We start from the raw sequence: 13,967 nt of genomic DNA, 5'->3' as shown, positions 1-13,967 counted from the left end.
TTCTGAAAACATGCCCAAAGTATATGAGACAAAGTTGCAAAATCCTTGCCTCCACAAATCAACCTGGTTTCACCCTCCCCAGGACAAACCAGTTTGTTCACTTGGTAGTCCACAGTATGTTCAATACTCTTCTCCAACACCAAAACTCAGAGACATCAGTTCTTCTTGTGTCACTTTTAGTCAGTGTCTACTTTCAGATGTGTAGCAAGCAATTGAGAAACCATGGCTTGAATCAGGAGCACTTTAGTTACTAGACTGACATCGTTACTCTTGAACACTCTGGAGAGGACCTTGGCAGCTGATTTTTCCCAGTGCAATTCATCTTTTGATTTCCTGACTGCTGGTGCCCAAGGGTGTTGATTGTGGATCTGAGTAACATGAAATCTTTAGCAACTTCAGTCTTTGCTCCATCTGTTATGATGGCCTGATGATAAGCATTTTTGTTTTTTTGGTGTTGAAATACAATCCATATTGAAGGCTGTAGTCCTCATTCATTTGCAGCAAGTACTTCAAGTTCTCCTCAGGTTTGGTGAGCAAGGTTGTATCATCTGTTATATAAATATAACATATGTTGAGATACATACACACACACAGAGACACACACACGTATATATAAAACACAGTTGTTGATGAGTCTTCTCTAATCCTGATGCCACGTTCTTCTTCATAAAGTTGAGTCTCTTGCATAATCTATTTGGGCCTATTGATCAAAAAGATACAGTGAAAGGATACTTTCCTGACACACTCCTTTCTTGATTTTGAACCATGCTGTGTTTCTTTGCTCGGCGTGGCCAACAGCTTCTTGGTTTAAGTTTTGCATGATCACAATCAATTTTTCCAAGATTCCTAGTCTTCTCAATGTTTGCCACAGTTTGTTGTGATCCACATGGTCAAAAGTCTTCGCACAGTTGATAAAATACTTCTGGTACTCTTTGCTTTCAGTCAAGATCCATCTGAAATCAGCAGATAGATAAATCCTTAGTACCACAGCCTCTTCTAAACCCAGCTTGTTATTTCCAGAACTTCTCTTTAGCTGTACTGTTCTAGTTATTTTTAAATAATCTTCACTTCAGCAAGATTTTGCTTACATGTGATGTTATTGTTCAGTAATTTCCACACTCTGTTGGATTGCCTTTTTTGGGAATGAGAATAAATAAATAGAGTCTCTTCCAGTCAATTGGCCAGGTAGCTGTCTTCCACATTTCTTGTAATTATAGCAAATTTAAGAGATTGTGATTATGGAGGGTCACCATGAGTCAGAACTAACTAAATGACAGTGAGTTACTATTTATTAAGACAGGTGCTGCATCTTTCTCTGGCAGAGCAGTTTGTGGGTGCCAGCATTTTTATTAATACCTGATGGCTTTAACCATTGTGCAACCAGGGCTCCTTACCACATTAAACTCAGCTAAAGCAATTTATGAGTCTCAGTTTACAAATTATTATACAATGTCATTCTCTAATACAAAGTAATTCTTTGATAACAAATCTATCTGGGAAGAAGTATAGCCAGAATGCTCCTTAGAAACAGGGATGGTGAGACTTCATCTCACATTCTTTAGGCACATTATCAGAAGAGGCCACTTCTAGTCCCTGGAAAAGGAAGAGTGGGAAGGTCAGCAGAAGAAAGGAAGACACTGGACCTGATGGATTGATGCCATGACTGCAGTAGTGAGCTTGAGCACAGTGAAGGAATTGGGCAAAGATTCAGTCTATTGTATATAGGATCACTGTGGTTCAGAGTCTCCTCAATTGCACCTAACAAGAACATGTGATTTTTTACATAGATATTTTGTTTACTGTCTCATGTACAATTAGTATATAAGAGAGAATTTAAACATTCAGCAAATGGGAAATTTATGAAATACAGAAACAAGTTTCTGCATTTTGTGTTTTTAATAGTAAAAATTATGTTATACACTAGCTAGAATCCATGAAAATCTAAGATTACAAATACTAATTATCAGGAAGAACACATGTGAAGTTTGAGTAGTCGAAACACTTCTTAAAGTATAAAGCAGCTGGTTACTATCAGACCAAGAAACCCAATTCCCATAATGTCTGCCAGCTGTTTCTCATTAAACAATGCAAAAGTAACGTTGCACCTTCTGAGCGTGCTAAGCATTCACTCCCTAGTCCCATCCAAACCCTGTGAGAGGATGCGAGAAACTCATTTCCATGCATATATTTCAGTTCTGCTGATTCTGAACCTGGAAAAGGGAAACACAAATTGCTAGCTGTTGGAAAATCCCCTTGGAGTTTTCACAGTGATAATGTTAAGTTAAAATTGAATTAACTTGGCATTTAGAGCTTTATTCTTACAAAGATTGCCCTGTGGATTTCTCTGTTCTTTCTTGTCTTTTCATTTCGTTTCTCCTGCCCCTTCTCTACCAAATACATGCACTTAAAATAAAGATAGTCCCTTTAGAGTCTCAGTTTTAAAATTTTCGCTGACAAAGTACAGAGATCTGTTTTATATTTCCTAAAATCTACAAATACAAGTTCTTTCTTAAATATTAGTACATATGTTCATTTGGAAAAGCATTCTCTTCATTATTGTAAAATTTCAATCAATTAGTTTTCTGTCCCAGTTTTATATCATCTCTAGAATTCACAGGCTCTTATTTCAAAGAGGCTTTCTTTTGCTAGCATCTAGTATATATAACCTGCTAATGCATTTGTGCAACACCCTTGTGATAAGTCTGATAAGTTGCCATCTAATTGTACTGATAGAGTCCATTGTGATAAGATCATATCTATTACTAGATATGTTTACATTCAGGTACCAGGATTTAGAGAGGTCCAAGAGGTCCAGGACCAGAGGTATAGTCTCAAAATTGGAAGAAAGTGTTTTACTAAAATTGCACGAGAGGAGATTGGCCATCTTTCTCCCCTTGAGCTACTTATGAACTAGAATTGCCAAAAAGGTGCCATCTGTGAGTTAGCAGTGCAGCTCCCTATAGACTGTCATTGGACTTCCTGTGTAATTATTGTTGTTGTTATGTACTGTCAGGTAAGAACCAACTCATAGCCAACCCTCCAGCAGGTTTTCAGAGGCTGTAAATCACATGAGAGGAGCTTGCTCATCTTTCTTCTGTGTAACCCCTTAGTGGATTTGAACCATGTGTCTTTGGTTTTGCAGTTCACTTCCTTCCCACTAAGCCACCAGAACTTCCCTGTGTAATCTGCAGAGGAGATAATTTAGAGAAGACATACATTTTGAGAAATGTGTGAATAAAATAGCTTTTTTTATTTGTTTAATTTCTACTTTTAAGTAATAATTTTCACTCTCCATATAGTTTCTCTTTTACATTCCCTTTATAATAGCCCAAGAGTTGAGAAGGTTTAAATAAAGAGACTGCTCAATCTTAATTACAGCTTTCAAAAGACAGGCATCAGCAATGAGATACATTTCTTTCTGTGGACTTGTGCCATATTGATTCTCTTTTAAGTTGTTTAGATTCTGATCTAAATATCGCTGTTTCATAGGGCAGCTTAGTTGTATATCACAAGTAGATTAATCATGCCTCTATGAGTGCAGCTATGAGTGGGCTTGAGTGACATGGTTTGGATCTGTGGTTCTTAAAGTCTCTGTGATCCACTAGAGACTCAGTAGCACACAGCAACAGTACAGGTGAGAGCGAGCTCTTGTGATGTGGTCCCCAGGGAGTTGCACTGCTCACCCAAAGGCTGTTCCTCTCTTAACAGTTTGAAACCATCAACAGCTCTGTGGAAGAAGCATGGACAGTCTCTTCTCATGTGACTTTTTTGTTGTCGTTGATTGCCTTCAAGTCGACCACAACTCATAGCAACCCTATAAACAAAAGGCCTGAAGCCCCTCTACAACTAACAACATTTATCAAAGTTCGTGAAGTTTCCAGAGGCATGTTGTTTAGAAAGTTGATACCACTCCTGCTTCCAAACTTGTTATTGTTGTTATTTGCCACTGAGTTGCCTGCAATGTATAGCAACCCTATACAGCAGCTCTGAACCCTTCCCTGTCTCACTAATTCTGACACACCAATCCCCATAGCCTGAGTCACTGTATCAATCCATCTCATCCAGGGTCTTCCTCTCCTGCTCTGTCCTTCCACTTTCTGAGCATGATGTCCTTCTCCAAGGACTAATCTGTCCTGACTTACTACCTAACAATAACTAACTATGCCTGAGGAAAGTTTAATAAGGCCTGATGATATTTGTACTTCCTAAGGAACTTTGTGTTAGTGCCTTGGTTATCTGGTGCTTTTGAACAGAAGTGCTGCAATTATCTGACTTTAACAAACAGTGGTTTATTCTTTCACAGGTAAGGAGTCCATATTCAGTTCCAAATTCAGTCCACTACTGCTAGAAGATTTTTCTTTCTCTTCCTCTCTGTTGATAGAAGGAAAGATCTTTGTGTCCTTTCAATATTTGTGGGCTTGGATTTTCTTGGAGCTCTATATGTGACCTAGGAACTTCATTGCCAACCCCACAGCACATGGTTTAGATCTGCCAACTGCTCTGCAGGAGAAAGAGGGGCGTTCTCCTCTGTGATTTATTGCCTCTGAAAACCCACTGGAGGGTCAGCTGTGGGTCGGTTCCAACTTGATGGTACTAAAATATGTGTGTTGACATCAGTCTAGAATGTTCTTAGTCCAGGGACCCTGAGTTCAAAGATTGTTCTTTGCTCCCGATTCTGCTTTCTTGGTCCTCTCTCTGTTCACTCTTCTCTCTTTTTATTTCTTGTAATTAAAAAGATTTAAATCAAGGGTGGTAATCTGAATAAGGTCACAGCTTGAGAGCTTGAGTCAGAGTGGTTGCAGGAATAAGCGTGGGATTTGACTCAGATCTTCTTGAAAAAGTGTAACTCAATATACAATTTACCCTAATGGAAATTGTGTTTAATGTCTAGACCTTAAGATTTTCCACTCATATCGCAAAATGGAGGATAAATCGAGGACAGCCATACAGAACTGGTAATCATTGCGTAGCCAAGTTGACACTTACTTTATGAGGACACAATTCAATCCACAGCAGTAATTGACTGCTTATTTATTTATGAAAGGAAAACACTGATGTGTCTTAACAAAATTATTAGGTTTGAATAACACGTTTTCATAAATGTCAGAAGAGAAGTGAAAAAACCTAAATGTCCATTTATGTAAGTGGTAAATAAATATGCATACACAAAAAATGTTACACAATCACTACAAAGAACAAAATATATTTATATGTATTAGCATAATAGAAATAGAAACAAATTATAGAACAAATCTATTAGTGTAGAAATTCTTGCATTGCAAAGAATTCAGTGAAACCATCCCAAACAGTATTGGCAGTACTGTTAACAGTATAACTTTGGGAAGGGAGTTACGTTGTTAGAAAAAAGTTTACTTTTTAGTATATACATTTCTTTAAAATTTTAATTCTTACCAAATGAATATATTATTTCTAGAGGAAAAATGGTAAACAGATGAAGCCAGTTAAAACAGTTTGGGTTAGCACATTGGTAATATACTAATTTTCAATTTTTTATGTGGCAATTAATGTTTTAAAGTAAAAACCAGAGAAAAATTTTATTTTCACAAGTTTCTGTGGAAGTCAGTGCTGTATATTCAGTTGCGTCCTTTAAAATATATTGTGAATCCTGACCCCTATACTATGGTCAAGGTAATGGTGATGTTGAGGTTAAGATGTTCAAGCTATTACCTGGCAGAATACACTAGCTGCTCCATGATAGAAAGGTGAGGCAGCCTGAGTCTACAGATTCACAGCCTTGGAAACTGTCTGGAGTGATTCCATTATTTCATAGATGCATTAAGAGTCAGTCAACTGAGTGGTAGTGAGTGTTGTTTTTATATACTGTAAGTGTGATCCCATTTGAGTGTAGTATTTTAATTTTTATGTTATTGAGGCTTTATTGATATAGAATATGTCTTAAGCCACACATATGAGATGTTTTATAGGGAGAAGCAAGCTCATGCAAAGATAACTGTGTGCCATGGGAAGATCATCTAACAGAAGCTGAAAAGAGACACAACCTTCATTAGAGCCAGAAGGAACACCTTCTCCCAGAGCCAGCATCCTGGATTCAGCTTCCTAAATTCTATATTATGGGCTGAAATGAGTTCCCTCAAAATAGGAGTTGTAAATCGGTGTCTCTACACCTTTGATTTTTATCTCATTTGAGAATGCATTTTCATTGTTAGACAGTATTAGTGTTGTTGTTGTGTGCTGTTGAGATGCTTGTGATCCTATGTACAACACTTCTGAACCCTGCTCTATATTGATCCAACCTTATTGTCTCTTGACGCACCTACCCTCATTACCCCAGTCACTGAATCAATCCATTTCATCAAGGGTCTTCTCTCTTGCATTGTCCTTCCACCGATCCAATCATGATCTCCGTTTCTAAGGACTTGTTCCTCCTTTCAGCTTGCATAGAGTATGTCAGATGGAGCTTCAGAATCCCTGCCTTCAAGGAGCAGCCTGGTTTTACCCTCTCTAGGACAAACCTGTTTCTTCTAGCAGTCCGTGGTATATTCAGTATTCTTTTCCAGCACCACAGCTCAAAGGCATCAATTCTTCTTTTATCATCCCTAGTCATTGTCTAGCTCTATGATGCTTAGCAGTAATTGCAAAGATCATGGCCCATATCAGGTATACCTAAGTCTCTAGACTGACAGTGTTGTTCTTCAGTACTCTGGAGTGATCCCTGACAGCAGATTTTTCCAGTGCAGTATATCTTTTAATTTTCTGGCTGCTGGTACCTACCACAAGTGTTGATTATGGAGCCAAGCAAACTGAAGCTGTTGGCAGTCTCAGTCTCTTCACTGCTGGTTATGAGGCCACCAATCAGCCCAGTTGCGAGAATGTTTGTTTTCTTGATATTGAACAGCAATCCATATTGAAGGCTACAGTCCTTGACCTTTTGCAGCAAATGCCTCTGGCCCTTCTCATTTTCAGCAAGCAAGGTTGGGTCATCTGCATAATGAAGTTTGATGATGCCACCTTCTTCCTCATAGAGCCCAGCCTCCTGCATGAGCTGTTCTGCATATAGATTGAAATGTGCAAAAAGAGCTGGAGTCATAAAATCAAAAGGGCCAAACTTGATCGGCATTTCTTAAGCTGAAGGAACTGAAGAACAATTTGAAGCCTCAAGTTGCAATACTTTTGGGTGCTTTCGGCAGAATATTACATGATCCAAGAAACATTAAAAGAAGATGGAATGAGTATACAGAGTCACTATACCAAAAGGAATTGGCTGACATAGAAGAATAACATGTAACAAGGCATGAGCAAGAACCTATGGTGATGAAGGAAGAAGTTCAAGCTGCTCTCAAGGAATTGGAAAGAAACAAGACCTCAGGAATTGACGGCATACTAGTTGACGTGTTTTAACAGACAGACACTGCCCTGTGCTCACTCACCAAGTTGTGCAAAGAAATCTGGCCAACTGACTTTAGAAGAGTATTAGTGTAGGATGTGTTTTAAATCAGTCTCTTCAGAGATCTGAAAGAGTAGAGTAACCAAGCAAGCAAGCAACAGTAAACAAAGGGAAAATTTAAGCAGCATAATTGTCATGGAATTTCTCCCCTCAGAGCACATTGACAGAGAACCTTCCCCTAGAACTGGCACCCTGAATTCAAACTTCTAGTCTCCTAAACTTGAGAAAATAAACTTCTGTTTTTAAAGCCACTTCTGTGTTACAGCAACACTATGGAACTAATAAGACAGCTGGAATGAGTGATTTTTTTTTTTTTATTTTTTTTCCCCCCTCATAGACAAATGAAGAAACTGGAGTACATAGATAATAAGACTTTCAAAGTCTTCCATAGGAACAAGGACTGTATCCAGGCTTCTTGACATTCTCCTCAAAACTCTTTGAGTTATTATTAGCTGTGTATTGCCTGGAAAGGGAGCTCTGATAATGTAATCTGTAGGGAGTTGCAGAGTTAAGCCTAAGGCTGCGCCTCTGAGGTGGTTTGACTCCACCAGCCACTCTGTGAGAGAAAGATGGGCAATATCCTATAATGCCATTTTCAGCCTTGGAAACCCAATGGAGCGTCAGCCAGGAGTTGATTCTGACTCATTGGCAATGAGAGAAATTGCTTGAAAATATTTTCTAAACACATAGACTGTCAGAATATAAAATTTGTGAGATTCCATGGAATCAGTAATATATAATACGCTATGTAGAAATGTCAAAATAGAGAAGACTTTGAAATTTGGAGTATGTGAAGAACAGACATTAGAAATCTTCTTTCATCTTCAGACCCCAAATAGAAAATCAGGAAAAATATTAGACCCTGGGTAAATGCTGTTATTATACTTAAACTTCACATAAATGAGTAAATGTGAGAAAATCAAATTAAAGCAGTGCTATTTCTGATTAAGAGAAAAGGTGAAAAGTTTGATTATTTTAATTACCACATTGAATTTTAGTAGGGATAATAACTTGTTTAAATTTAAATTGGACAAAAATTAGGAAAAAACTATTTTTCATGGCTTTTTATACTTTGGGTATGTTACATGAAGAATGTATTTTATAAACATAGGTATTATCTTGATATATTTAGTATAGCCATTTTGTAATAATACATTATGTAGAAATGTCAAACTAGAGAAGATGCACTATTGTTTTGATGCACTATTAGCAGCGATATAGGATGCATATAATGCATTGACCACTTTTTTGTCATTAAAGTTTCTTAAAATAGTGTTTTAGGGATACTTTTCAACTTACTCTCTTAAAGAAAAATTTTGAAATCTAGATCTTTAGATGAGACATTATGATAGAATTGGGATTTCAGATTACAAGATGAAGAAGAATGTTGTGGGGCATATGAGCACTGACATTTGTTTTCAAAACAGTAAGAATGATTCATGTTAGGAAAGAAAATCAGAAATAATGCAGAGGAGGGAAAGGCTTGATTAATAAGGGCCTTGGAAAAAACAAGCAAGAGAGATAAATCACACTCAAGTTAGAGTTTACTCTTGAGATGATGGAATTGTCTCATAGACACTTAGGAAATAGGAATTTCTGTCATCTCAGTAGTTTTTCTGTGTATTTTAACATTCATTTCGGGTTTTTTTTAAAAAAATTATGTCTCATCATGTACATGGGGTTTGTTTCCCTTTCCTTCCACCTACCAAACTTTGCAACCCCAACATTCATTATGTTTAAATTTGAATAAGTATAGTTTAAATAGCAAAGCAAAAATTGTTTACTAGCAGAGGAGGAGGTCGTGTATAATTTATAGTTTTTTTGGGTTTTTTCCCCCTAGTCAACTCCTTTACATCTGGCAGCAGGTTACAACAGAGTTCGAATAGTTCAACTTCTTCTTCAGCATGGTGCTGACGTTCATGCAAAAGACAAAGGGTAGGTGTATCATTTTATTTCCTCATAGTAGGTTCATTCTTCGGTGCTTATTTGTTTTGCTTTCATTACTGATACTGAAAAATCTTGAAACACTAAGCAGAGTGAGTCATATATCCTTTTTCTTTACAGTTAGTAAAGCACTCTAAAAATGTTTACAGCTTTTAATTGAGAATTTATTTTCATGCCTGATGAAAAATCTCAGGGCTTAGAAATGAAGAACTCAATGCCAAAGACAGTTAGCAGAAGTCAAATCTTTCCATTTCTGCTCTGCACTTTTCAAAGTTCTGCTCTTGCCTTGCTTTGCTACTTGTGTGCCATATGCGAATGAACAGTATAGAAGCATGTTGTTGCTGTTGTTGTGTGCCGTAGAGTAGAACTGAATCTTAACTGACCTTCCAACTGGTTTTCAGAAGTGATAAATCACATGGGCAGAGATTGCCCATCCTTCTTCCATGGAGCAGCTCATGGATTCGGACCTCTTGCCTTTGTGGGACTGCAGCGTAGCTTCTTACCACCCCTGTGTATGTCTGAAAACGGATGGATGTACAGTAGATGAGTCAGCAAGAGAAGTACACCTCAAAAAACAAGGCTTCTGACTCAGTGAGAGTGATAATTTTATCCAATCCATTATAGTTTAGATACTTCCTTCACCTGGAAATTATTGGGAAAGTGAATAGTAGGATTCTTTTAGGAGGTCTGATGGCAAGAAGCTGCTCTGCAGTCCTGAAGGCACACGATTTGAGGTCACCAGCTGCTCCGCAGGAGAAAGATGGGCAATTTGAAAACCTGCTGGAGGGTCAGCTGTGGGTCGATTCTGACTCTACGGTACACAGTAGCCAGTTCATATTTTTGGGGTTGGGTTTTGGTGGTGTTGGGGTTTTTTTTGTAATTACTTAATAGGTAAAGTATGTGACACATTAGCACATACTAGTTTACCATGCCAATTAAAACATGTTCTTCTGTTTACCTAAATATTCTGTAGATTAATATTTTTATTTTCATTGTTAAGGATTATGAGAATTTTTTGCATACGCTTACCAAAGCTGAAAATATTTTTAATATAATTATTTTGGAATTTATAAGATTTTTGCTTCATGGTGAAACTAGTTGTTTGAAATTAACATTTTCCTTTGCCTTTTTCATCCAGTGGACTAGTGCCTCTACATAATGCGTGTTCATATGGCCATTATGAAGTCACGGAACTGCTGCTGAAGGTGAATAAATATAAAATATTGGATTATTTTCTTATTTTTTAACTTAAAAAATGTTCATATTTGGCCAATAAGATGGGGTTTTTTTCCTTCCTACCCCCATTCCCCAATCTTGAAGCTAATGCTTCAGGTAACCTCTCACTTCCCAAGCCCTGAAAGATTTTATTCAGGGAAGGCAATAAGAATCTTAGAAAAAATAAAGCACTTAAAAATATAATATCATTGACTTAAAATACTCAACTAAACACAAACGTGGACATTCAGATGGCCAGTAGTCACATGAAGAAATGCTCAAAATCACTGATTTGCAATCAGAGAGATGCAAATGAAAACAACAATGAGATGCCATCTCACTCTAGCAGTAGCAAAGTTTAACAGGACAGCAAGGAATAAATATTGGAGAGGATGTGGCGAGATTGGAACACTCATACATTGTTAGTGGGATTGTAAAATGGTGCAACCACTATGGGAGGTAGTTTGGCATTTTCTCAAAACACTGAATATAGAAATTCCATATGATCGAAGTATTCCACTGGTAGGAATATGCCCCAAGGAAATTAAAACTGAGACATGAAAGGAGACATATATACCTATTTTATAGTAGCATTATTCACAATACCAACAAATGGAAAACAGCCCAGATGCCCATCAAGGAAAAAACAAAACCAAACCAACTTTGTATGTCAAATTTAAGATAGATGATAGATAGATACATAGATAGATAGATAGATAGATAGATAGATAGATAGATAGATAGATAGAAAGAATAAGTATGGGGGAGAAAAGAAATTAAAGGATTGAGAAATTATGGTACATTCACACAATGCAACAAGAAGGAACAATGATTTCGAAAAATACTGTATAATGGGGAGCTCTGGTAGCCTAGTGGCAAGAAGCTGCACTGCAATCCCAGAGGTATGTGGTTCAAATCTACCAGATGTTCTGCTGAAGAAGGAGGGGCAATCTCCTCCTGTACCAGTCAGATCTGATCTGATGGTACACACACACACACACACACACACACACACAATAATTTGGGGGAAAAAAGAAAACCACGAAAAAACTGTATAATATGGGAAAGTCTAGTAAGCTCTAGTGGCAAGAAACTGTGCTTCAAAAGTAAAGGCCATTAGCTGCTCCGCAGGAGAAGGATGGACAGTCTCCTCCCATGCAATTAACTGTCTCTAAAAATCTACCAGACGGTCAGCTATTAGTCGGTCTGACTCTAAGGTATGCAACAAGCAACACAAGTGAGCATAATACTGGGTAAACTAACTCAGTCTCATAAGGACAAACACTGCGTGAGACAATAGAAATAGAACTAGTAAGAAGTGCATAAATGTCCAAAAGAGTCGAGTCCAAGAGGCTAGGAAAAGAAGAAGGGAGGAAATCACTAGGATAGCAGAAGAGGTACAAGGGATGGGGTGAAGGAAGAGGAAAGATTCAATAGGGATTTGAAAAGAGGAGGTAATAATAGGCATAGATCAACAGTAACTAACTGTATAAAATACAATGTATATGAATGATTGTATGAAACAGTGTGAATGAAAGATTGCATAAAACAGTGTACATAAAAACACATGGAAATGAATTATTGTATACAAGCCAATAAAAAGGGGCAAGGGAGGGATGGTGGATATTACCATTGTCTTAAAATACACAACTAAAATTATTTTAAGCTATTTTTTTAAGGTGGAGATGAAAACATTTATTGGTATTTCAGTTATAACTGAAATTTACACTAAAGTTAATATCCTTTTTTTTTAATCCTGTGAAAGTATCTCATATTTTTTTTTCTGAAACTTTTTTTCTCAATTCAGCATGGAGCTTGTGTTAATGCTATGGATCTCTGGCAGTTTACTCCACTACATGAGGCTGCTTCCAAGAATCGTGTGGAAGTTTGCTCTTTGTTGCTCAGCCATGGTGCAGATCCTACCCTAGTCAACTGTCATGGTAAAAGTGCGGTGGATATGGCTCCAACTCCTGAGCTCCGGGAGAGATTGACTTGTATGTATTTCTGTCCTAACCTCATAGTGCTTATAAATGGAAATAACTGTTTTCTGTTTCGTCATTGGGGCTACTGTGTTACCTACTTTAGATATTAATCAACTCTTACAAGTTTGATTGTCTTTTCTAATCATATTTTTTTCCTTCATGAATGCCACAGAAATCTTACTTTAAGTACATCCCTTCCTACGTATTTTGTTATGTATGTAAACCTAGGATTAATTTTGGTTTTGAAACTTCATTTTTCATCTTAAAGGCTATTGAGCCAATTTACAACTATTTCTAAAATAATTGTTACAGAACCAGCTTGATGGTAATGCATTGTGTGGTGGTTTGGGGTTTTGCTTTAAATGATGTGCCAGGTGTGGAGCTATAGCAGTGAACAAAAGAAACTTGAGTTCATATTCTTACGCAAAGAATAGTAGATAATAGTTAACATATTTTGAGACTATTGCCCAAGCCTTGTGTAAGCACTTTTCACATATTACATTATTGAATTTATTTAGTTTTAAGGTGTTTTTTTTTATTTGCTTGTAGTATAATCTTTTCTAGTGAGTTTGGATACATACAACCTTGTAACCAGCACCATAATCAATGTGTTATTTTTTAATAGATGATATTTGGGAAAGTATGTGCCAATTTCCCACATACTCTTCTGGGATATAAATACTGAATTTTCTGTGTGACAGACTAGCATTTTTGTTTTTCCACACTAAGTTCTGTCACTCAAAATCCTGTTTCTTTATAGTTAACACCTCTTAAGATCCTGTTAATGAAGGCATTTTAAGTCAGTATCTCTCTTCCTAGATAGTTGCCTAGATAAATTAAACACCTGAGACAATCTTTACTAAATAGTAATAAATTAATGATAAGGCATAATCAAAATTATATTGGCATCATATTATGTTTCAAGTTATGTTAGTTATTTTATCCCAGAAAGAGTTCTCTGTCATTTTGGTCTGATTTAAGTGGAAATTTAAACTAATTTTGGTACTTGAGCAGATGACATCTAGCAGATTACATTCCAGCACGGACCAGATTGCAACTGGGCTGATATCTTGATAATGAATCCTTTAAGTGCATTTATATTCTCCCTCCTACCCATATGACTCTAGCCATATGCTATCTTGCTTGCATTACATGGTTCATTTTCATATGTGTGTATATATTTTGTCTTGCTAATGCAACTGAAATTTTTAAAGTGAAAGCTTTAAGTCTTACTTTTCTTTGTCTATTTAGTGTCTTTGCATTGCCTTATACCTAATGAAAATTTGTTGATACAGTTGTGTTTGGATTATATATCTAGTCACCCCAATCTAGTTCAATGTATTGTTGTACATAGATGTGCTCAACAAGCTTATTGAATTTAAATTTATTTAAATTTTATT

General features: G+C 36.8%; 1 protein-coding gene across 1 annotated transcript in view; it reads left to right on the top strand.

Annotated features, from left to right (window-relative positions):
* Positions 1-13,967, top strand: part of TNKS (tankyrase, TRF1-interacting ankyrin-related ADP-ribose polymerase) — a 186,425-nt gene that overhangs the window by 115,804 nt on the left and 56,654 nt on the right. Inside the window, exons 6-8 of the mRNA XM_006884137.1 lie at positions 9,267-9,361; positions 10,509-10,575; positions 12,393-12,579. Coding sequence (XP_006884199.1) covers positions 9,267-9,361; positions 10,509-10,575; positions 12,393-12,579 — 349 coding nt within the window. The remainder of the gene's footprint in view (positions 1-9,266; positions 9,362-10,508; positions 10,576-12,392; positions 12,580-13,967) is intronic.

The sequence above is a fragment of the Elephantulus edwardii genome, unplaced genomic scaffold (genome assembly GCF_000299155.1).
Source record: "Elephantulus edwardii isolate Elephantulus edwardi_28Jun2011 unplaced genomic scaffold, EleEdw1.0 scaffold00031, whole genome shotgun sequence".
Classification (NCBI taxonomy): Eukaryota; Metazoa; Chordata; class Mammalia; order Macroscelidea; family Macroscelididae; genus Elephantulus; species Elephantulus edwardii.
This window is presented reverse-complemented; position numbering and strand designations above follow the sequence as displayed.